Source organism: Desmodus rotundus, chromosome X (genome assembly GCF_022682495.2).
Source record: "Desmodus rotundus isolate HL8 chromosome X, HLdesRot8A.1, whole genome shotgun sequence".
Taxonomy (NCBI): Eukaryota; Metazoa; Chordata; class Mammalia; order Chiroptera; family Phyllostomidae; genus Desmodus; species Desmodus rotundus.
Genome location: NC_071400.1, coordinates 8533466 through 8557842, shown reverse-complemented (window position 1 = coordinate 8557842; position 24377 = coordinate 8533466). Strand labels below are relative to the sequence as shown.

Genomic DNA, 24377 nt, shown 5'->3' with positions numbered 1-24377 from the left:
TATCACATGCTGGCCCCGAAGCCCCGCACACAAAATCCCCACCAACTGCTCTGCAAAAAGCTCTGAGAGGGAGCAACTCCAGGCCCTCTCTGCCCAGACTCCCACGTCCACATGCCACACCCCTAACAGAGTCCACAGAATTTGAGGGAGACTTTAACGTGAAAAGGCTGACAAAACAGGTGGGGAGAAAGCAAAAGAAGGGAGTGAGGAAGCCCTGGCTGAAGTGAAACAGAAGGAATCCAATTTGGCCAAAGCTCATAGGGTGCAAAAGTACCAACTGCTGTTCTTGAGTGAGGGTGCTGGGTTCCACCTGTCAGACAGAGCAGAGTCAGGGAGGAACGTCCACCCAGGGCCAGCCCACAGCACTCCTCAACAGCCCCGACTCTGGGGAAGGGGTATGGTGTGTGTAACACTCACATCAAAGATTCATGAGCTTGTCAGCCAGGGACTGCAAGGTTGCTGAAACACAGAGAGGCATAAGCAGTCATTCCAGAGGGGGAAACCGAAGCCTATTCCCCTTGTCCCTGTAACAAGGCGCCTACTGCTGCAACCTGAAACCCCCTGCAGAACCCTACCCAAGGATCCCTGGGCCTGACTCACTCCCCCACCGCCTGAATTCAAGGTGGAAAAGTTTTCCAAGCAGGACAACATGTGCCCAGGAGTGCTCAAGGTTCGGGGCATATCAGAACCATTCAGAACTTCAGACAAATAAGAACTGCAGAGGCCATACCAAGCAATATTGAAGAGAAAATCACAGAGGCAGCATCTCTAAGCGTTCTAAGGAAGGAGAGCTCTAGGACTGGTTCTGGCTGGCACAGTGTGCTTGCATTTCAAAGCACACTCACCTCTTTGTCCATTGAACTGGCTGCACATGCACGGCAGGCCCAAGGTCCAGACCTGCTGGGTTCGCCTCCCCACAGGCATGTTGGTCCCTGGAACCTGCAGCCCTCACCCTCCCCATGGTAAGTCTGCTGGTGCCCCTGACCCAGCCCAGGCCAGAGGTTCCACATACCACGGTGTACTCTTAGGCGGTGTATTTCCTTCAGTAGCTTGTGGCACTAGGCCAGCAGATACAAGAGAAAGAGAAATGATTAGCATACTCAGGCCTCCTCTCCCCTGGACACCTCCTCCCTCTACCTGGGAAGATTAGACAGGCTAGGGCTCCTCAGTGGAAAAGGAGGCACATACCCTCCATGAGGCGTGGTGTGGTGGTGGTGAGGTAGATGTTTGGGGTAGGGGATGGGTCACTTTAACCCAGACACAGATCCCATCATCTAGTTTGGCCTGAATTTCTAGGAGCCAGAGGAGAGATTACCTGAGGACAACTGGCTGCTCCAGGTGGTTGCTTCTGCTGTGGTTTTTGCAGCCTTTTCAGTCTTGCAGGTTCTTCAGGAGGTTCACAGTCTCCTGAGAGGGAAAGAACACAAAATCCAGCTTCCATAGCCCCCAGGGAGGAAAAAAGGGCTTAGCAGGGGGTCTAAGGTGAGGCAGCAACACCCTCTGCTGGCAGCAAGGTGCCCCTGCTCTGCCCAGCACCTCCAGCACCCTTCTCTTTGGGTCCCCCTGCCCTGTGTCCCAGGAGCAACGCATCCAGGACTGTGGTCCCCAAAAGTGTGTGTGGCTCTGGGTTGGACACTTGCAGAGCTGCAGTTATAACCAACCCCTGGGAGACAATCCTGTGGCCCAACGGGATTATCAGAAAAGGCCCTGCTCTGCTGACACTATGTCTGGAGTTGCAGTTTGCAACACTGCCACGAATGACCCCTGCACGTAACCTCACGCAAGAGATGAGGTGACTTGGGTCCAGCCCTGTTGACACCCTGTTTCCTGTGGGAGAAACTGGCTGGCTAGGCAGGGAGGCAGGGACAAGGCTGAGGCCATGGCAGAGCCAGAGCCAGAGCCAGAGCCAGAGCCAGACGTTTCCCTCCTCGTCTTCTGTCCCCTCCACTCCCAGCAAACCCACAGGACTCACTGGAAGGTGCAGGCCCACTGGGCAGAACTTCCTCGCTCAGTGCCAAAGGCTCTAAATGTGCCAGATCCTGTGCGTGTGTGTTATTCACAGTGCCAATGCCTCTTGCTCCACGATGCCCGCAAGGAAACGGTGGTCTCTGCCCTTGTGTCAGAGACTAAAACAAAAAGTTCCCATTAATTTCAACTCAGGATATGTGTGTGGGGGTGAGGGTGGGCTTCTGTGCACTTATGTGTGTGTAGGGGCTGGGCTGGGGCAGGGAAGAGGGAAGGCAGTTCTGAGACTGATCTCATCAGCACATCCTCCCTCAGGCAGCCCATGGCCAGGAGGCAGAGCTGAGCTGGAGAGAACAGTGGGATGCAGAGAAAGCTCAGGCCACCTGCAAGGAAGGCTGGGGAGCACCTACAAAGTAGGAGTCAGGCAGCTGATAGGTCATACACTGAACACTTGTATCCCAAACTTTGTAGGGGTCCCTGATCCTAATCCCCTGTCACAGCCATCCCTGCCATCCCAGCCACTCTCTGGTGGATGAGGCTAAGACACTTGCCAGTTGTGGAGTATGTTGCCCAGCACACAAGCAGTGCTGTCTTAGGGTTTGTCCTACTAAAACCACCCTGATCCGGCATTCTAATGACCAAGGGCTCCCAATAACAACCCCCAAGTGACAAAGGACACATAGGTAAAGATGTGCAGGGGTGGACAGAAGTGTGGGAACCAGGGATAAGCAAGGCCTCATACTCACTTGGCTCTCTGGGAATGCGTCTCTCTTCGGTTCCTTATCTTCTCCTTCTCCCACCACCGGCTTAGATACCCACCTCCTCCACATCTCAGACTTTTGTCCAGCACCGATGGGCATGGACTCTTTGGTTCCAAAATGGACCAAGGCATGTCTTCTGCCCCTCCCAGGCAGCGATACATTAGAGATCAGAGGGATGGTGGCTGAATCTAGAGGAGGTATTGAGCCTCTCTGCCTCCAGGAAGGAAACAATCTCCCAGGAGCAACTTCTGAGTCCTGCACTTGGGATGTCTTCTGCTGGGCCACTTTCCATCTAGGAGTGGCCTTGGGCAGGGTACCTGCCGCAGCAACTAAGGGCAGGTAGCTGGGCCTGCTCCCAGCCTTCCCCCAGGTCACTCTCTGTGGTTTCTTAGAGGAAACTTCTGGATCTCCAACAGTTGGCCCTTCCACACCCAAAGTGAGTGGTGGTGGAGCAGAGGACAGGCAAGAACCTGGTGTGGGAAGGAGCTTCTCCCTAATGTGGGTTCTAGAGTGACTGGGTGTATCATTGGGGCTGGTGGGTTTGGCCTCGCCTCCTCCTTCCTGAGAAATGATCAACCTCATCAGGTGCATCTCACTGACCTCATCCGATGACTTGGAGACAGACTCCGGGTCAATATCTGGGCCTTCCTCATTGGGAGGCTGGCAACGCACACTGGCTTTTGACCTACACCTAACACCTTTTTTTGGGCTTTCCCAGGCCTGGTCTGCCATAGGCTCCCTGAGATGGAACGGGATGCCGGAAGCCAGCTGCGATCCCACCCAGCCATGGGCCCTGGCACCTCTACCAGTGGGAGCTGGCTCAGGGTCCAACCAAATGGTAGACACTTGTCTTTTGCAGCTCTTTGGGGAGGGGCTTCTGTGGAAACCCTGGACATATTGGTCAGTCCACCCCTGTGGGGTGGCCATAGCAGCACTATTGCCAACGTAGGCCAGAGTAGCCCCCTCAAAGTCAGCCAGAGGTTCTGGTTGGCCTTTGCAGCCCTGAGGCTGTAGCCCTCTCCCTTCCCTCATATGTTGGTCGCCCACGAAGCCCTTGGGCTCTGGGAACCTACCCTCGCCCTCACCCTCACTCTCGCCCTCTCTGCTCTGCGGTGACCTCAAAGCAAGGCCTACTGGGCCGACCCTCTCCCCACACTCTGAGTCTAACCCCACTCTTGAAACAGATCCCTCGTCCTCGTCAGTGCAGCTCATGTTGCCAAGTCCGGAAAGTCCAGGGTATGCCGAGACAATTACACCGGGAAGGTGGCCCTGGTGGGAGTCTGCTGGTGGGCTGCAGGACCACAGGGGCCTTCTGAGGAAGCAGCGTTTCCATCACCACAGGCAACGCATCACTTGTTCCGCAACAATGGGCGTGTTCTAAGTGCCTTCCCTGCCAGGCTACGGCCCACTCACTGGTCCGAAACCAGCTGCCAATCAGCACGCCCCTTGTATGAACGTCCCTCGAGGCCCTAGCCAATAGGGTGAGGGTCTCTGTTTGGCCCGGAAGCCTCCCGCTACAGCAGAAGTTGGAAGCCAATGTGAATCTGGAGGTGCAGTCTATGGTCCTGAGGTTCTCCTGCCATCATTTCTATCCCGTCTCCTCTGGCCAGGCACCTTCTTCCCAACTAGAATCACAACACTGAGCATCAGATTCCCATGCACAAAGTGGGGAGATGGGTGCACCTTGTGGTGGCGGGCAGAGGGCTTGTGAGGGTGGGACCTCAGGATGGAGGAGAAGCTCTTAGGCACGCAAAGGGTCTGCCAGCCTTTATTCTACAAGACTTACCACCCAATGGGAAAAGGGGCACCAGAAGCCCTCGGTCAATGGTGGGGATCAGCCTACATTTTCCTTAAAGGGCCAGAGAGCACATGTTGTCAAATGGACGGACTGTAGGGTCGTTGTCACGACTCAATTACCAGTATGATGGGTGATCAAATCGGCCCATAGCTTGCTGCTCAGGGAATTTTATTGGCGGGCCACTTTGGCGAATGCGCTGGGGTTTACCCTGCTCTCTCGGTCCTGCACCCACTCTGAGTCAATTCACAGAAGAGGGAACCCCGATGGCCCGTGCACACCACAAAAGATGCTCACCATCAGTGATCCTGAAGATACGAACTGAAACTGTAAATCAATTTTCACACACCAGGTTTGCAACAATTAAAGAGCCTAACCATTTCAAGGGTGGGAGAGGTTACCAGCAAACCTACAATTTGGCGAATAATTGTGAAGTGATCAAGCCGTGTAACACTACCCAGGGGAAGAAATGGTACATGGCACCTCCAGAGGTCCCGTATGTGTCCCTTTCTGGGAAGGGAGCCAAATGCAAAAGTCCACATCCTGCATGATTCCATTATATGGCATTCCTGGGAAAGCCAGCCTGTAGGGACAGAACGCAGACTGGTGGTTGTCGAGGTCTGGGGGTTGAGAGAAGGGGGGAATTTGGGGGTGAAGAAAATGTTCTATATTTTGGTTGTGGTGGTGGCTCCGTGACAATACGCGTTTATAAGGACTCAGAAGGCCCTGTGTGTAAATTATACCTCAGTAATACCCACTTTTACATGAAATTGTAAAAAGAACATCATAAATGGATACTTATACTTACTTTTTCTTCTGAATACGAGGATCAGAATTCTCTCCTGCAACCTGTTCATGTGGAATGTTTTGTTACTTCATTTTCTGAAGTTAGATCAAGTTTGTATTCCTGGGATGAATCCAGTTCAGTCATTGTTATTATGTTCTTTCCTTCCTACCCCGTGTAGGATCCTGTCTGCTCATATTCTGTTTCTGATTCTTGCGTCCATGCCATGAGTGTGTGGTTGACCCTTGATATTCCTTCTCAGCCTTTTTTGATATATGGGACGATGCTCCAACCAAATGAGCCGCACTGGCCAGGGCAATTTGTTCTTGTTTTCATCATGAAAATGTTGTTTGATTTTGTCAAATACTCTTTCTGCACCTGTTGAGGTGATCATGTGGTTTAAGCCATTTCTTCTTGTATTATACTGTGTCGTATAAATTGATTTTTACATGTTAAATCAACCTTGTGAGGAAAGGAAAGGGGACTTAAGCTCCTATTACTAAATCAGTAATCAGGGAAGAATAATGAGCCTATCTAAATTCCTCCTGTGGCAAACCATGGGGACAGTCACGTGTATATGACCTACAAAGTTTTGAAACTAAAGGTCCTGGGGTTGCAGAAAATAGTGCTTGTTCTTTCTATATCGAGATCAAATGCATATCGAAGAGTTTCAAGACAACTTAATTGTTTCTAGACCCAATCCTATCTTTCCCATACATTCTTTCCATTTGATGTAAAACTGTTAATCTTTGAAATGTACTTTTCACTTACTGCTCTGCCTATATTAGCACCCCTCAAGCACTGTTTCAAGGTTTCTTGAATCTCTGCTTTCAGGTTATAGTCTTCAGATAGGCCCAAATAACAATTCTTTTCCTAAATTCATAGAGATTCAGTTTTTTCCCCACTAACTTGGTGTAGCACAACAGGATCCACAGTGAACTTCCCAGGACCACCTAAAGTTCATCTGGACCTAGGATTTGGTCCCAGCCTGGACCCATTGTGTGCCTCCGGCTGCACACCCTCCTTCAGGTGTAGTTCGCGTGAGGCCTCCTGACCTCTCAATTGGTTGTAGGTTCTGATTTTGGGGAGTCTGCTAGACCCTCCTATAGTGAGAGATAAAAGTGGCTCCTAGGGAAAGAAGCCAGTGAGGAACAAAGAGTGAAGGGGCTGGCTGCCTGTTTATTCAGTGTGAAAATTAAAATTGTGCATCTGAACAATACCTATAACAATGGGAGACTGATCTTATCATATGTTCATCTCCAGAGAAAAGGGACACTTGCTCCTTCCAGTCTCTGGGCATACTCAGGTGGCTGGGGACCGGGTGGAAGTGTCAGGGAGTCTCTCCCATGACATGAAGTGCTCCCATAGGCAGCCCTCTGAAGGCCATTATAATTAAAGAAAGGATCACTCAGGGAATACACATAAAGAGTGGTCATCCAGTGTTCCAAGTGCCTATCTTAGTTTTAGACAACAGCAGGGAAAACCGAGACACATAAGAGAACTGAAAAGACTGAAGGTGACACCTTGTGCTAAGTGTGCTAAGCTCACAAGCAGCACACTTTGACCCGCTACATAAAATCCTCAGAAACTGATCTGACCACACAGACTTCAGCAAAGAAATGAAAAGGAAAAAGAAAAGATGGGAAATCGAGCTTCAAAAGCTAGCAAACCCGAGGAAGGTCAGCCTCCCACTGGAACTCTGGCAGGGTTCATGTACAATCCATACGTACACAGGCTCCACGTACAAGAGAAAATATGAGAAGTATATTTTAATTGATCTCTCAAAGCTTCAAAGGAAGAAATTAAAAAATATCTCAATATAGGAAGTAAATAAGAAAGTATTAGAGACTGTCTTGGAACTTTATAGGCTTGTGAGACCAATGACCTTCAAACCTTTTCTGAGCACACCCCCGCGCCCCTTTATCCACTCCTTTTCTGAACACCCTTATCCAGATCTTCTCTCTTTACCTCCTCCTGCTCTCCCACCAAATGCATTCAGATAGTTCTAAAAATATCACAGAACCTAAAGAGCCCATTGAGGAGAAAATTAGAATAGCACCTTTCAAAGAAAAGCCAGTTACAGGAAAAGGAGTTCCTGCACTTACTTGTGTCCCTCCATTGGACAACAATAAAATTTTAAAAATCTGACTTCCAGCCATGATGGAGGCATAGGTAGACACACTGTGCCTCCTCGCACAACCAAAAGAAGGACAACAACATTTTAAAAACAAAAACAACAAGAACTGACAGAAAACCGAACTGTATGGAAGTCCGACAACCAAGGAGTTAAAGAAGAAACATTCATCCAGGCTGGTAGGAGCGGCAGAGACGGGCAGCGGGGCAGAAAGGACTCGCAGCAAGGCAGGGGCTGGCGGACCCAGCGAGGTGGCGGATTGTGGAGCAGGGTGGGCAAAGCTGCAGCTGGCCAAGGAGGCAGCAGCTGGTGCGCCGGATGACACACCTGGCAACCTAGAGTTCCAGCTCCGGGAAATAAAGCCTCAAAACACTGATTGAAAACACCTGTGGGGGTTGAGGCAGCAGCAAGAGAAACTCCCAACCTCACAAGAGAGTTCGTGGGAGAGATCCACAGGGTCCTAGAACGTACCAAACCTACCCACTCAGGAATCAGCACCAGAATGGCCCAATTTGGCTGTGGGTAGCAGAGGGAGTGACTGAAAACCAGCAGAGTGAAGCAAGTGCCATTGCTCCCTCTCAGCCCCTCCCCCACTTAGAGCATCGCAGCCAGGCGACCAGAATTAACCCGCCCTGGTGAATACCTAAGTCTGCACCCCTTTACGTAACAGCTGCGCCAAAACAAAACAAAAAAAAATGGCCCAAATGAAAGAACACTTCAAAGCTCCAGAAAAAATACAACGAAGTGATGAAGAGATAGCCAACCTATCAAATGCACAGTTCAAACACTGGTAATCAGGAAGCTCACAGAATTGGTTGAATTTGGTCACAAATTAGATGCAAAAATGAAGGCTATGCTAAGAGAAATAAAGGAAAATATACAGGGAACCAATAGTGATGGGAAGGAAACTGGAACTGAAATCAACGGTGTGGGCCAGAAGGAAGAAGGAAACATCCAACCAGAAAAGAATGAAGAAACAAGAATTCAAAAAAATGAGGAGAGGCTTAGGAACCTCCAGGACATCTTGAAACATTCCAACATCTGAATTACAGGGGTACCAGAAGAAGAAGAGGAAGAACAAAAATTTGAAAACTTATTTGAACAAATAATGAAGGAGAACTTCCCCAAACTGGTGAAGGAAATAGACTTCTAGGAAGTTCAGGAAGCTCAGAGTCCCAAAGAAGCTGGACCCAAGGAGGAACACACCAAGGCACATGATAATTACATTACCCAAGATTAAAGATAGGGAGAGAATCTTACAAGCAGCAAGACAAAAGGACACAGTTACCTACAAAGGAGTTCCCATAAGACTGTCAGCTGATTTCTCCAAAGAGACCTTACAGGCAAGAAGGGGCTGGCAAGAAGTATTCCAAGTCATGAAAGGCAAGGACCTACAATGCAAGATTGCTCTATCCAGCAAAGCTTTCATTTAGAATGGAAGGGAAGATAAAGTGCTTCTCAGACAAGGTCAAATTAAAGGAGTTCATCATCACCAAGCCCTTGTTATATGAAATGTTAAAGGGACTTATCTAAGAAAAAGAAGATCAAAACTACGAGCAGTAAAATGACAGCAAACTCGCAGTTATTAACAACCACACCTAAAACAAAAACAAAAGCAAAAGCAAAAGCAAACTAAGCAAACAACTAGAACAGGAACAGAACCACAGAAATGGAGATCACATGGAGGGTTATCAATAGGGGAGTGGGAGCGGGTGAAAGGGGGGAAAGGTACAAAGAATAAGTAGCATAAATGGTAGGTAGAAAATAGACAGGGGGAGGGTAAGAATAGTACAGGAAATGTAGAAGCCAAAGAACTTATATGTATGACCCATGGACATGAACTAAAGGGGGGGAATGTGGGAGGGAGGAGGTGTGCAGGGCGGAGGGGAATAAAGGGGGGAAATGGGACAACTGTAATAGCATAAGTTCTTTTAAAAAGAACCTATAAAAACTGAACACTGAAAAAAAATACAATTAAAAAATGGGCAAAGGACCTGAATAGACATTTCTGCAAAGAGGACATACAGATGGCAAATAGACATATGAAAATATGCTCAATATTACTAATCATCAGAGAAGTGCAAATTAAAACCACAATGAGATACTACCTCACACCAGTCAGAATGGCTACCATCAATAAATTAACAAACAAGTGCTGGCGAAGATGTGGAGAAAAGGGGACCCTCATGCACTGTTGGTGGGAATGCAGACTGGTGCAGCCACTGTGGGAAACATGGAGTTGCCTCAAAAAATGAAAAATGATACTACTTTATGACCCTGTGATTCCACTTCTGGGAATATATCTGAAGAAACATGAAACACTAATTTGAAAGAATATGTTACCAAATGGAGGTTTGGCTACCTGCTGCAACATAAGCCTACACTCATGAGACAGGTGCAAGTGAAAAAGAAAGAACTTTATTCAGGTGCCAGCAACCAGAGAAGATGGCAGACTTTTGTCCTAAAAATCATTTTAACATGTTAGTCAAGCTGGTGGCTTTTACAAGGAGAGGAAAGGGAAGTTGGGACATGTAGGTATCGTTCTTGCTAGTTCAGCATATTGAATCCTCTGCATCAGCTGAATTCCTGTAGTCAGTCAGCTTCCATCCAGATAGAAACCGGAACTGATGGTCCCTGCAAAGTACTAAAATAGAAGTTGTCAGCAAAAAATTTGTTCCTGTTTTTTGTTCCAACAGGCTTGTCAATTTATTAGTTAGTACATTTAATTCTGGTTGGTATAAAATTATATAAATATTATATGTTCTTTTACTCTCTATTACAAATATATGCACCCCTATGTTCATAGCAGTGTTATTTATAATCACCAAGATTTGGAAGTAGCCCAAGTGCCCATGAGTAGATGAGTGGATAAAAAAGCTGTGGTACATTTACACGACGGAATGTTACTTGGCCATAAAAGAACAAGAAGGAAATCTTACCTTTTGTGACAGCATGGATGGTCCTGGTAAGCACTATGCTCAGTGAAATATGTCAGTCAGAGAAAGACAATACCATATGATCTCACTCATATGTGGAATATAATGAATAAAATAAACTAGCCAACAGCCCTGGCTGGTGCGGCTCAGTGGACTGAGCACCGGCCTGCGAACCAAAGGGTCATGGATTGGATTCCCACTCAGGGCACATGTCTGGGTTGGAGGCCAGGTCCCCCAGTGGGGGGTGCACTAGAGGTAACTACACATTAACTAACGTTTCTTTCCCCCTCTTTCTCCCTCCCTTCCCCTCTGTCTAAAAATAAATAAATAAATATCTTCAAAAAATAAACTTACGAACAAAATAGAGACAGACTCATAGAGAACAAACTGACAGCTGTCAGGGGGGAGGAAGGTTGGGGGACTGGGTGAAAAAGGTGAAGGGATTAAGCAAAAAAAAAAAAAACCCTCATAGACACAGACAACAGTACAGCGATGACCAGAGCAAAAAGGGGTTGGAGGGAGGTAGTTTTCTAGTGCTTGGGTAAAGGGACAGGGCATAAATGTGATGGAAGGAGACTTGGCTTGGGGCGGTGAACCCATAATACAATATACAGATGATGTATTAGGGAATTGTACACCTGAAACCTATATAATTTTATTAACCAATATTATCCCCATAAGTTAAATTAAAAAGTAAATTAAAAAGGAGGAGGGGATTATAAGAAAAATAAAAATAAAATAAAATAAATGTGCAATGACAAAAATAGGGTCACTGTCAACAAGCACTGTACATATCACTTTCCACATGTGTACTTCTACAACTACTGAAACAGCAAGGCACAAAAAGCAAACAATGGCACCAAGCCTATGAACTTTAGCCATCTTCCACCCCTGGCCTCTCTCAACCATAACTTTGCTTCTGACTGTTACAACTACCATTTCTTACAAAGAATGGCACCACTCCCATCTGCTGACTATATGAACCTTTTGCTAGTAACATACATATTTCCCATCACACTAAAGAAAATAAAACATAAATGGCAATAAGAATCTTGTAGTTGGGAGATTTCCGGCCAAGATGGAGGTGTAGGTAGACACACCATGCCTCCTCCCACAACCAAAAGAAGGACAACCACAATTTAAAAACAAAAAACAACCAGAACTGACAGAAAACTGAACTGTATGGAAGTCCAACAACCAAGGAGATAAAGAAGAAACATTCATCCAGACCAGTAGGAGGGGCAGAGATGGGCAGCCGGGCAGAGAGGACTCACAGCAAGGTGGCAGCTGGTGGACCCAGTGAGGTGGCGGATTGTGAAGCAGGGTGGGCAAAGCTGCAGCTGGCCCCCGAGGCAGCAGCTGGTGGACTGGGTGACATACCTCGCAACCCAGAGTTCCAGCTCAGGGAAATAAAGCCACAAACCGCTGATTGAAAACACCTGTGAGAAAAGGCATACAACTGTAATTGAATAACAATAAAAATTTTAAAAAAAAGAAAACACCTGTGGGGGTTGAGGCAGCAGCAAGAGAAACTCCCAACTTCCCAAGAGAGTTCATGGGAGAGACCCACAGGGTCCTAGAATGTACACAAACACACCCACTCGGGAAGCAGCACCAGAAGGGCCCAATTTGATTGTGGGTAGCGGAGGGAGTGACTGAAAACTGGCAAAGAGCTGAGCAAGCGGCACTGTTCCCTCTCAGACCCCTCCCCCTCCCCCATATACAGTGCCACAACCCAGTGACGTGGGTTGCCCCACCATGGAAAATACCTAAGGCTCTTCTCCTTACTATGTAAACAAGCACACTGAGACAAAAAAAAATATGGCCCAAATGAAAGAACAGGTCAAAGCTCCAAAAACAGAACTAAACAATGAAGAGATAGCCAACCTATCAGATGCAGAGTTCAAAGTGCCAATAATCAGGCTACTCACAGAAATGGTTGAGTATGGTCACAAAATAGAAGAAGAAGTGAAGGCTACGCAAAGTGAAATATAGCAAGATATATAGGGAACCAACAGTGAAGGGAAGGAAACTGGGACTCAAATCAATGGTTTGGAAGAGAAGGAAGAAATAAACATCCAACCAGAACAAAATGAAGAAACAAGAATTCAAAAAAATGAAGAGAGGCTTAAGAACCTCCGGGACATCTTTAAACGTTCCAACCTCCAAATCATAGGGGTGCTGGAAGGAGAAGACTAAGAGCAAGAAATTGAAAACTTATTTGAACAAATAATGAAGGAGAACTTCCCCATTCTGACAAAGGAAATAGACTTCCAGGAAGTCCAGGAAGCTCACAGAGTCCCAAAGAAGCTGGACCCAAGGAAGCACACACCAAGACAACACACCAAGACACATCATAGTTACATTACCCAAGATTAAACAGAAGGAGAGAATCTTAAAAGCAGCAAGAGAGAAGGACACAGTTACCTACAAAGGAGTTCCCATAAGACTGTCAGCTGATTTCTCAAAAGAGACCTTACAGGCAAGAAGGGACTGGCAAGAAGTATTCCAAGTCATGAAAGGCAAGGGCTTGCATCCAAGATTACTCTATCCAGCAAAGCTATCATTTACAATGGAAGGGCACAGAAAGTGCTTCCCAGATAAGGTCAAGTTAAAGGAGTTCATCATCACCAAGCCCTTGTTATATGAAATGTTAAAGGGACTTATCTAAGAAAAAGAAGATCAAAACTACGAACAGTAAAATGACAGCAAACTCACAGTTATTAACAACCACACCTAAAACAAAAACAAAAACAAAAGCAAAAGCAAAAGCAAAAGCAAACTAAGCAAACAACTAGTACAGGAACAGAACCACAGAAATAGAGATCACATGGAGGGTTATCAATAGGGGAGTGGGAGCGGGAGAAAGGGGGGAAAGGTACAAAGAATAAGTAGCATAAATGGTAGGTAGAAAATAGACAGGGGGAGGGTAAGAGTAGTACAGGAAATGTAGAAGCCAAAGAACTTATATGTATGACCCATGGACATGAACTAAAGGGGGGGAATGTGGGAGGGAGGAGGTGTGCAGGATGGAGGGGAGTGAATGAGGGGAAATGTGACAACTGTAATAACATAATCAATAAAATATATTTTAAAAAGAAAAAAAGGAATCTTGCTGTTGGTTAGAGTTACCAGGTTTGCAAAAATAAATCACTATTTCATCTCCAAAATATTTTTAAATTTTCATATTTTGGAAATAAAAATATTCTTAACTTTAAAAAAAGAAGCAAAGAAATTTTCAAATAAACAAACTAAACTTACATCTAAAGAAACTAGAAAAAGAACAACAAACAAAGCCCAAAGTGAGCAGAAGGAAGGAAATAATAAAGATCAGAGTGGAAATAAACAAAATAGAGTCTAAAAAACAATACAAAAGATCAATGAAACCAAGAGCTTCTTCTTTGAAAACATAAACAAGATTCATAAGCCTTTAACCAGATTCATGAAGAGGAAAAGAGAGAGGACCGAATAAATAATATCAAAAATAAAGGGGGAAAAAGGAAAAAAGTGAAGGGACTAAGAAGTGCAAATTGGTAGTTACAGAGTAGTCATGGGGTTGTAAAGTACAGAATAGGAAACAGAGTAGCCAGAGAACTCATACATATGACCCATAGACATGGACAGCGGTGTGGGGATTGCCTGCGGGAGTTGGGGGTGCTGGATAGAGAGGGGCAAAAGGGGAAAAATTGGGACAACTGTAATAGCATAAACAATAAAATAAAATTTTTGAAAAAAGAAGTAACAACTGACTCCACAGAAATACAAAGGATTATAAGAAAATATTACAAACTACTCTGTACCAATAAATTGGACATTCAGGGAGAAACGGATAAATACCTAGAAACATACAATCTTTCAAAACTGATTCAAGAAACAGAAAATCTAAACAGACTGATTACAACTAACAAAATTGAAGCAGTAATTAAAAAAAAAAACAAAACTCCCAGCATGCCCTGGCCAGTGTGGCTCAGTTGGTTGGAGTGTCGTGCCGTAAACCAAAAGGTTGCAGGTTGGATTCCCAGTCAGGGCACATACCTAAGTTGCAGGTTTGATCCCCAGTTGGCACACTTATTGGGAGGCAACCAATCAATGTTTCTCTCCCTCTCTCTCTCTCTCTCTCTTCCTCTTTCCTCTCTTTCTAAAAGCAATTTTATTTTATTTATTTATTTTTATTTTTTTATTTTTAGTTATTCAATTACAGTTGTGTGCCTTTTCTCCCCATCCTTCTACCCCACCCCAGCTGAACTCACCTCCCTCCCCCACCTCCACCCTCCCCCTTGATTTTGTCCATGTGTCCTTTATAGTAGTTCCTGCAATCCCCTCTCCTCACTGTCCCCTTCCCACTCCCCCCTGGCTGTTGTTAGATTGTTCTTAACTTCAATGTCTCTGGTTATATTTTGTTTTCTTCTAAAAGCAATTTTTAAAAATGTCCTCCAATAAGTATAAAAATAAACTCCCAGCAAACAAAAGTCCTAGGCTGAATGGCCTCACAGGTAAATTTTATCAAAATTTCAAAGAAAAACTAACACCTATCCTTCTTAAACTATTCTAAAAAACTTTTAGAGGAGGGGAGACATCTAAGCTCATTTTACAAGGCCAGCATTATCCTAATTCCAAAACCAATAAAGACACTACGAAGAAAGAAGATTATAGGCCAATGTACCTGATGAACATAAATGCAAAAGTCTTCAACAGAATATCAGCAAACCGGATTCAGCAATACATTACAAAGATAATACACTATAATGAAGAGGGATTTATTCCTGGGATCCAAAGCTGGTACATATTCACAAATCAATTAATGTGATACATCACATAAACAAAATGATGGGTAAAAGTCATATAATCATGTCAATAGAAGCAGAAAAAGCATTTGACAAAAGTCACCACCCATTTATGATAAAAACTGTTAGCAAAGTGGGAATAGAGGGAACATATCTCAACATAATAAAGGCCATTTTTGACAAAACCCACAGCCAACGTCCTACTCAATGAGCAAAAACAACAAACGTTTCCCTTAAGATCAGGAACAAGACAGGGATGTGCACGTCCACCACTGCTATTCAACATAGTACTGGAAGTCCCAGTCACAGCAATCAGACCAAAAGAAGAAATAAATAACATACAAACTGGAAAGAAAGAAGTAAAACTATTCTTTCCAGATAACATGACAGTGTATATAGAAAACCCTAAAGATCCCACCAACAAAAAACTAGAACTGATAAATGAATTCAGTAAAATAGCAGAATATAAAATAAATATTCAGAAATTGTTTGCATTTTTAGACACCAATAATAAATTATCAGAAAGAGAAACTAAGAAAATAATCCCATTTACAATTGCATTTTTTTTAAAAGCCCTGGCAGGGTGGTTTAGTTGGTTGGAGTGTCATCCTGCACACCAAAAAAACTTGCGAGTTCAATTCTAGTCAGGGCATATACCTAGGTTGCAGATTCAATCCCTGGTCAAGACACGTACAGGAGACAACCAATCGATGTTTCTCTGTCTCTCTCTCTCTCTCCCCCCCTTCCTTCTTTCTCTCTCTTCCTCTCTCTCTCAAATCAATGAATATATCCTCGGGTGAGAATTTAAAAATAATAATAAAGAAAATTAATTAATCAAATAGATGATAGATAGATAGATAGATAAAATTCCTACAAATAAATTTAACCAAGGAGGTAAAAGACCTGTACTCAGAAAATTATAAGACACTGAAGAAATTGAAAAAGATACAAATCAGTGGAAGCCTATACCATGTTCATGTATAGGAAGAATTAATGTCATTAAATGTCCATACTACCCAAAGCAATCTACAGATTCACCACAATTTCTATCAAAATACCAATGGCATATTTCACAGAACTAGAAAAAATAATCCAAAAATTTATATGGAACTACGCAAGACCCCAAATAGCCAAAGCAATCTTGAGAAAGAAGAACAAAGTTGGAGGAATCATACTACCTGATATCAAACTATACTACATCAAAACAACATAGTACTGGCATAAAAACCAGATATATAGATCAATGGAACAGAATAGACAGCCCAGAAATAAACCCATGCCTATATGGTCAATTAATGTTCACATAGGGAGACAAGAACATATAATAGAGTAAAGATAGTCTATTCAATAAATGGTATTGGGAAAACTGGACAGACACATGCAGAAAATGAAACTTTCTTAAACCTGATACAAGAATAAACTCAAAATGGATTAAAGAGTTAGTGTAAGACTAGAAATAGTAATTCAAATGAATATATGCACCCCTATGTCCATTGCAGCATTATTTACAATAGCCAAGAGGTGGAAACAACCCAAGTATCCATCGATGAATGAATGGATGAATGAATGAATGAATAAAATGTGGTCTATAGATATAGTGGAATATTATTCAGCCTTATAAAAGAAAAAATCTTGTTATATGCTACACTATGAATGAATTTTGGGGCATTATACAAAGTAAATAAGCCATTCACAAAAATACCAGTAGTGCATGATTTCACTTATAGGAGGTATCTGAAGTAGTGAAATTCATAGAAACAGAAAGTAGAATGGTGGCTATCAGAAGATGGGGGAAGGGGGCAAGGGAATTTGTTATTTAATAGATATAAAGTTTCAGATTTGCAAGATGGAAATTGTTAGAGATCTGTTTCACAACAATGTGAATATATTTAACATTACTGAACTGTCCATTTAAAAAGTATTATGATGGCAAATCTTGTTTAATGTTATATGTTTTTAGTGCAATAAAAATAACCTTTAAAAAGCCCTGGTTGATATAGCTCAATGGGTTCAGCACTGGCCTGCAAACCAAAGGGTCACCTGTTCGATTGGGAGTCAGGGCACATGCCTGGGTTGCAGGCCAGGTACTCTGAAGGGGGCATGCAAGAGGCAACCACACATTAATGTTTCTCTCCCTCTCTTTCTCCTTCCCTTCCCCTCTCTCTAAAAATAATAAGTAAATAAATTCTTTTTTTTTAAATAACCTAAAAAGGAAATCCCTGACTGCAGTATAGCGCCTGGCTTGAATTAGGGCACAGATTAGAGACAGTGAATCCAGTGCCGGGTCTGTGACAATTCTCCATGGGAGATGCTAAGTGCTTGCACCAGGACAAATTGAGTGGAATGGAGACAAGGTGAGGTTTTCAAGAGATGGTTAGGAAGTAACACTGCCAGTAGTTTGGGGAAGGTGAGAAATGTCACAGGTGGCTAAGATTTTGAACCTGGGTGACTAAGATAATTACGATGCCATTAGGTAACTAAGGAAAAGAAAGTGATTCAGGGTGACAAATTTTGTTTTGAACACACTGAATTTGAGGAGCACATGGGATAGCAAAGTATAGATGTGGGGTAGGCAATTGGAAGCACAAGTGGGGAATTCAGCACACTTCCCTTCAAAGAAGTCAGAGCTGGAGGTGTTGAGTGGGAGTTTTCTGCTTAGAGGTGCTGGCTGAAAGCAGGGGTCACCTATAGCCCACAGACCAAATCAAACCCACAACCTGTTTTTGTAGAGCTTTTGAGCTTAAAAACAATTTTTCCATAAATACCTACAAAATTGCCTTGATTTTGCCTCTTGGCCCACAAAGCTGAAAATATTTATTCTCTGTCCTTTGAGAAAAAGTATGCCAACTCTCAGTCGAACCCATGAGAGTAAAGGTGCCCACCAAGGGAGTGGTGTCAAGGGAACAGCATCATAGGTAAGGAAGAGAACAGAGGGAGGGAAACCCATAAAGAAGCAGCAATGGAGATCAAAGGAGGAGAGTGCTTCAAAAAAGACAGCTAAGCCAAAGTGCCAAGTGCTGTATGGAGGACGACAACTTCCAACTGAGTTTGGCAGCTAGGACATCTTTAGGGGTCATTAGATTGGCAACCAAATAGAGTGGTGAAAGTGGCGAAAGCAGGAGTCATTTAAGGAATTAATAAGTGATGAGCAGGTGGGGCACATGTATAGAATATTCTTTGAAGAAGTTTAATGTTGGTATGGATTGGCATAGGGTGGTATCTGAATGGAAGGCCAAGAAGGTGGTCTTAGAATGGAGATCTGAGTTTTTTATATGCTAAGGAAGAGGAGATGTACAAAGAACAACTGAAGAGGCAAATGACAGAGGAGAAAGGCCTGGAGGAGGCTCTATGCAGTGAGAGCCAAGGAGCCCATTAGGGGAGACTATAGGCAAGGAAGGGGATGGTTCTTCCTCAGCCAGGGCAAGAGGACATCAAAGAGAAGCAGACCTGCTTTTCAGTGAGGAGGGTGCTCCCATAGCATAGGAGAAAATGACTTCTTCTGTAAACGTGGACATTTGGAAGCTAAAACAGTAAGGAGAGAGTTATCCTGGCCTAGAGGCCATCAAGATAAAGTGGGTGGGGAAATGCAAGGTGGCGGTGAGAGCATGGCTAGCCAAGGGGTTCTGGCTTGTGAGAGAGGTGGCTGAAACCAGACCGAGGTGGCCTGGGAGAATGAGGATGGCTTCAGGGGCTAGAAGCCAAGCTGAAGATAAGCGACTTGGGTAGAAGGAAGAAAATGGAAAGAACCAGGGGTTATACTTAGAAAAGAGGATTTCCAAGTTTAAACTCTTGAAAGTGAAACTCTGGGTGAAGGAGGCATCCTAGGTGTGATTAAATGTGTGGGAGGCTGAGTAACATTAGATATGGAGCTTACTGAAATCGAAAGGAACAGTTACGTGGCCTCATTTCTTCCTCATCACATGCCTGGGAAATAAAAGATGAAGAAACAGAGGCACTGAGAGGTCAAGTAGCCAGTCCAAAGACATGCTGCTAGGAAATGGCAGGCTTGACATTTGAACCCAGATCTGTGACTCACTATCCCGTTGACCATGTCATGGAAGAGAGCTGCTGCTTTTCTGTCACCAGGGAGAGAGTCAAACAGATGGCATTGGAAGACAAGGTACAATTAGGCACAAAGTTAGTTTGAACAGTGGAAAAGAAATGCAGAGGCTTTCATCTGTGGGACCAGCTTCCTAAATTACAGGCTGGATTTTTGTGTCTTGTTCTGGGCCACTTTTAACTAAAGTGCTTCTCTGGAGATTATTATTGGTGTGTAGCATATGACAATTTGCAGAGCACTTTCACTTCTTTATTTACTTTCATGACAGTCTCTGAGGGCAGCAATTATTGTTATTCTTTTCATTTCCCTGAGAAGAAACAGAAGCTCAAAGGCTGATTTGTCCATGGTGGCACAGGGAGTCACAGATACAAGCGAGCAGTCTGATATTGTGTTCTGTTGAGTCATCTAGGTGAATGTTGGATTTACTGCCCTCCCCTCCACCACCACTCTGTGGTTGAAGAACTCTCCAGCTCCAGCCCCTGGGGACTGAGACCAGAAGAAGGTGGCCTGAAAGAATGAGTTCCATGTGCCTGAAACCATATTCACAGAGAGAACTATTGAGAATCTTACCAAATGGCAGAAATAACAAGTAACAGGTATAGCCTGTACTTTCAAAGAATTCATCAGTGGACATGAAATAATTGTTTTTCAAATTCCAGTCCAGTATGCTAATTTCCATTCCATTCTGGTGCCCACTTATTGTGAGAACCCAAAGGAGAAGCAGTTACTACTATGTTGTGCATTCAAGACCATCTTCTGAAAGGAGCAGCTTCCTGATGGATAAGGAGGCAACTGTGTTAGGGCAGAGTAGGGAGTAACAGCATGCACAGAGGCACAGAGAAGAGCGCTGACCCATTTGGTGAATGAACTTTGCAGCTTGCTGGGAAAGTGGGATTGTTGTTAAGGAGTCAGTAACAGGGGTCTTGTGTGGCAAGCTCAGAGCATTGGCCTCTATACAGGGATGAGCAAAAGTAGGTCTACAGTTACATTCTTTTTGAGTTGATAAAGCTACTGAAATAATCATAACCTGTGTGTCTTTTTCCATACAAACAACTGTAAGCCTACTTTTGCCCACCCCTGTACAGAGGGCAGTGGAGAAGAGCACTGTTGAGTTTTGAACAGGGAGCTGATGTGATCAGGCTTGTATTCTGAGCAGTCTCTCTATAGATTGGCAAGAGTGGGCACAGGAAAATCAGATAGGAGGCTGTCACAGTGGGCCAGGTGACAGATGCCAGCTTGAACCAGGAGAAAGCCTAGAGAGGAGGAAAGCTATTTGAGAACATCCTTGTATGTATATTTTTGAGCCCTTGTGCTGTTGGGGGTGCTGAATCATAGAAGTCGTGCTTGTTTACTGGAGACTGCCCAATTGCTCTCCAAAAAGGCCGGCCAATTTATATAAGCAATGTTCTTTAGAGCACCCTGACTATTTTTTCATCCTCTCTCAGTCTACCTATAATGGTATTTCACATAAACTGTTCCATGGAGGAGATTGTATTCTCTGATTGTAGATAAAGAAAATCAAAAGCTTAATTTTAAGCATGTGATATCCCATGTAACCAAATGACTGCCTTCTGCCTTCTCTCCCACTGTGCCCAAGCTCTTTGGCACACTGAAAGTTGTGTTTCTTTCTTGGTATTAGTCCCAGACCTAATGTACTTACAATATTTCTTACATACCCAGAATCTAGGTATGTAAGAAATATTGCTTTTGTAAATCAACTTAATTTCAATTCTGTACCCCATCTCGGCAGTGTTGGGAAATTCTACCTGAGTCATTCTTGCAGTTGCTGCCTCCCTGAGATCAAGACTAGGTCTTGGAAACTTCCACAGTCCCAGACATTTGGTTATCAGTTGTCTGGAGGATGAAAGTTGCCATTCAGCCAGTCATCGCCTTCTGTCCATTGCTGCTCTGTGGAAAGCTGAGGAAATCTGTCAGACAGCTGGGAGCCCTCCTGTTTCTGGATGAACCTGGGAGGATGGACCACTCCACTTTGGGAAATTACCAGCTCCTCAGAGCACTACTAGGAAGCAGCATCAAGGAACCCATAGTCTTCTCTCTCCTCCCTTTTCCAGGGTGATGGATGGTGGGATTAGAACAGATCGTCCACCTCTGGCCCTGGCCACATGAATGTTTAGGAATCAATATCCTTTCCATCCAAAGCCAAGTCTTGGCTAGAGACGACTGCTGATGGCTGCTGGGCCTACACGCAAGTCCTCCTTCCAGGCACATGGCAGGACTGCACTGCCAGTCCCCACTTAAGTTAGGAGTGGCCATGTGGCTTGCTTTGGCCAATGAAGCTTTAAGAGATAGTGTGCAGTTCATCACATTCTTATCCCACTGCTGTAGTGGCCATGCAAGCATATGCCATGATAGGGCCACCAGCAGCCTAGGTCCTTGAGTGACTACAGTGAGCCATGCTCTCGCCAAGCTCTGTTGAACATCTAATGAGAGTGGAAAATAAAGTTCTGTTTGGTTAACCCTCTGGGGTTGGGGGATTTTTCATTGTCACAGCATAGCCTTGTTTAGCCTGTATTGACAACCTGGGTTTTATCCATAGCACTCTCTCCTAGTCAACCTCTTTATTCATATGGCCACAAGAGGTAGAGCCTGAGCTTCCTCACTTCAGACACGAACTTGTACAACATGGACTCTGGCCCCAGACTCATGCCCTTTGCCTCGCTTGACTCCAACTAACCTCTGCTTTCCCATGGTCTACTCTGGAATACTGTATCAGTCAGGATGCTTTTTGCTCTGAGTAAAACAAGTAAGTGATAAGGATTTTTATTCTCTCATTTCATAAATCCAGAGTGGTCCCAGGGTTTATTCAGGAGCTCCAAGACTTCAGGTTTGCTAAGCATGTTCACGTTTGTTCTCAGGTTTGTCATACTATAACTGTAAGACAGCTGCTTCATACAGCCATATTCAAAGACAAGAAGCTGGGGTGTGGGGAGGGAGGGGAGGACACTCCTGACCAAGTTCTCTTTTAAAGCAGGAAACCCTTTTCCTGAAGCCATGCAGCTGATTTCCCCTTATGCATCACAGTCCAGAACTCAGCCATCATACCTGGCTACTCCTACTTGCAAGGGAGGCTTGGAAAGTGAGTACCTGGTATTTCCAGTCTGTGTTGTGGGAGAAAGGTTCTTCCAGTGGGAAAGAAGCGGAGGAGCATGGACATCAGTCAGACAACCACCGTCTTCCAGAACCACCATCTGCCCAAGATTCATCCTGCTTGCTTCTCCACAGGAGCATCTTCAACTGGCCATCCTGCTCCCTCTCACATGAGAAGTGACCCCATGATTCATTCTAAGGTGCAGGCTTGTTCCTTCTGCTCCTTTACACACTGCTGGTGAGATGACCACCTGGGTTGTGGCACACTTAAGCCACAAAATGGAGTGTGACTTGTAGCTGAAACACCACTTGAAGGTTTGATGGCAGTCCTTAGAGAATTTTGATTCCTCTAACTTTTGTGATTATTAGAGGTGCTGGAATTCCTTTGAGGCAGACAAGAAAGATAGGGTTACTTTGAGGAGGTCCCACACACACTTAGATGGGAAGGAGTTTTCAAAAGTGTCATGCAAAGCTTTGGTGAGGTACTCGCTGCCTACATGTCTGGTAGTAGCAGGGGGGAATGGAAGAAATGAGGGCAATACCGCTTGTAAAAAACTTGCTTCTCAGACCTAGCTTGGACAGGGAATTCAGGCAGGAACTCACTTGCCTATTTCTCCCTCCAACTCCTCCTGGGGGATATAGTAGTAATGTTGAAGAATAAATGTGTCCTATTGGAGGCCAGGGTGTCAGGAAGGTTTAGGAAGCAGGACACAGGCGAGGAGAAGAGAGAAACCCCAAACTTCTTCTTTTGGTCATAAATGGGCATAAATGTCACCCAATCAGAGGAGTCTAGCCATCTGGCTCGAGGTTGGGGGGAGAGATGCTTGTGCAAGATAGAGAAAGGTTTCTCCATGAGGGTTTTTACTAGTGGGCACAGTACAAACTCCTGAAGAGGGTGAATGGGCAGCTCACAGGACAGCTAAGACTATTGGAGGTAGAAAGGTGGAGAACAAGACAACTGCTTCTTTGGAGGCCACCTAGCTGAGCCAATAAGTAGGATTTAGGTTAAGCCAGCATTTGAACCCTGGCTCTCCCACTGATTTGCTGTGTGATCCTTTCTAAACCTTATCTTCCTCTTCTGCAACATTATTCACAATAGCTCAAAGTTGGAAGCAACCCAAATGTCTGTTGATAGATAAATAGATAAATGAAGTATAGTATATCTACACAAGGAATATTATTCAGCTTTAAAAAGGAAGGAAATCATCAGAGAGTCATAAACAAGATGAACCCAAAAATGATCACACCAAGACACATCATAATTAAAATGGCAAAGGGTAAAGACAAAGAGAGAATGTTTAAAGCAGCAACAGAGACAGTTAGTTCCCCACAAGGGAGATCCCATAAGGCTGTCAGCTGATTTCCCCAACAGAAACTTTGAAGGCCAGAAGGGACTGGCAAGAAATATTCAAAGTGTGAAAAGGAAGGACTGCGCTGGCCAGTGTAGCTCAATTGGTTGAAGTATCATCCCATATACCAAAAAGTTGTGGGTTTGACTCTTGGTCAGGGCACAGCCGAGGGGCACCCCCCAAAATATGGAATATATTTATTAAAAATTATGTATTTATTCTTACATGTTTAAATTTCAGTCATCTTCAAAGTACTCTCCATTTGATGCAATACACCCACTGAGACACTTTTTCCACTGCTCAAAACAGTTTTTGAACTCTTTAATTTTGATGCTTTTTGGTGCTTCTGCTGTTTCTTGTTTCATTTCTTCCACAATGCCAAAATCTTTCCCTTTGAGGAATTTTCATGTGGGAAAACAAAAAAAATGTCACTCAGGGTGAGATCAGGTGAATAGGGAGGGTGGGGCAAGGGGACCATGTCGTTTTTTAGTCAAAAACTGTGGAACACTCAGCGTGGTGTGAGCAGGTGCACTCATAAATCACCCATCATGAAATGCACAGATGCTTGAATGAGTCTTTTAAAAAATTCACTGAAGATGAATGCAGCCTCTCACAACAACGCCAGCAAGTACACTGATACAGATGGGTTCCTAGAACACTTACCTAGTGGGAGAAGCTGTACTACAAGGGGCCCAACTTCC

General features: G+C 44.4%; 1 protein-coding gene and 1 long non-coding RNA gene across 4 annotated transcripts; both read right to left on the bottom strand.

The window, feature by feature from the left end:
- Nucleotides 1–1371: 1371 nt before the first annotated feature.
- Nucleotides 1372–3938, bottom strand: LOC112300019 (uncharacterized protein CXorf49 homolog). Its single transcript, XM_024555206.2, has 2 exons — nt 2712–3938; nt 1372–1407 (listed from the first exon to the last, which is right to left on the bottom strand). The coding sequence occupies exons 1-2, from the start codon at nt 3936–3938 to the stop codon at nt 1372–1374; spliced, it is 1263 nt and encodes a 420-aa protein (XP_024410974.1).
- A 5903-nt stretch (nt 3939–9841) lies between these two features.
- On the bottom strand, nt 9842–12826 carry LOC123479229 (uncharacterized). 3 transcript variants are annotated; one of them, XR_008425999.1, is made up of 3 exons: nt 12803–12826; nt 11650–11814; nt 9842–10083 (listed from the first exon to the last, which is right to left on the bottom strand). It is a non-coding gene; the product is annotated as an uncharacterized lncRNA (long non-coding RNA). The 3 variants fall into 3 exon arrangements; XR_008425998.1 differs by lacking the exon at nt 12803–12826 and adding an exon at nt 12307–12347; XR_006654773.3 differs by lacking the exon at nt 12803–12826 and adding an exon at nt 11973–12061.
- Between the last annotated feature and the right edge of the window lie 11551 nt (nt 12827–24377).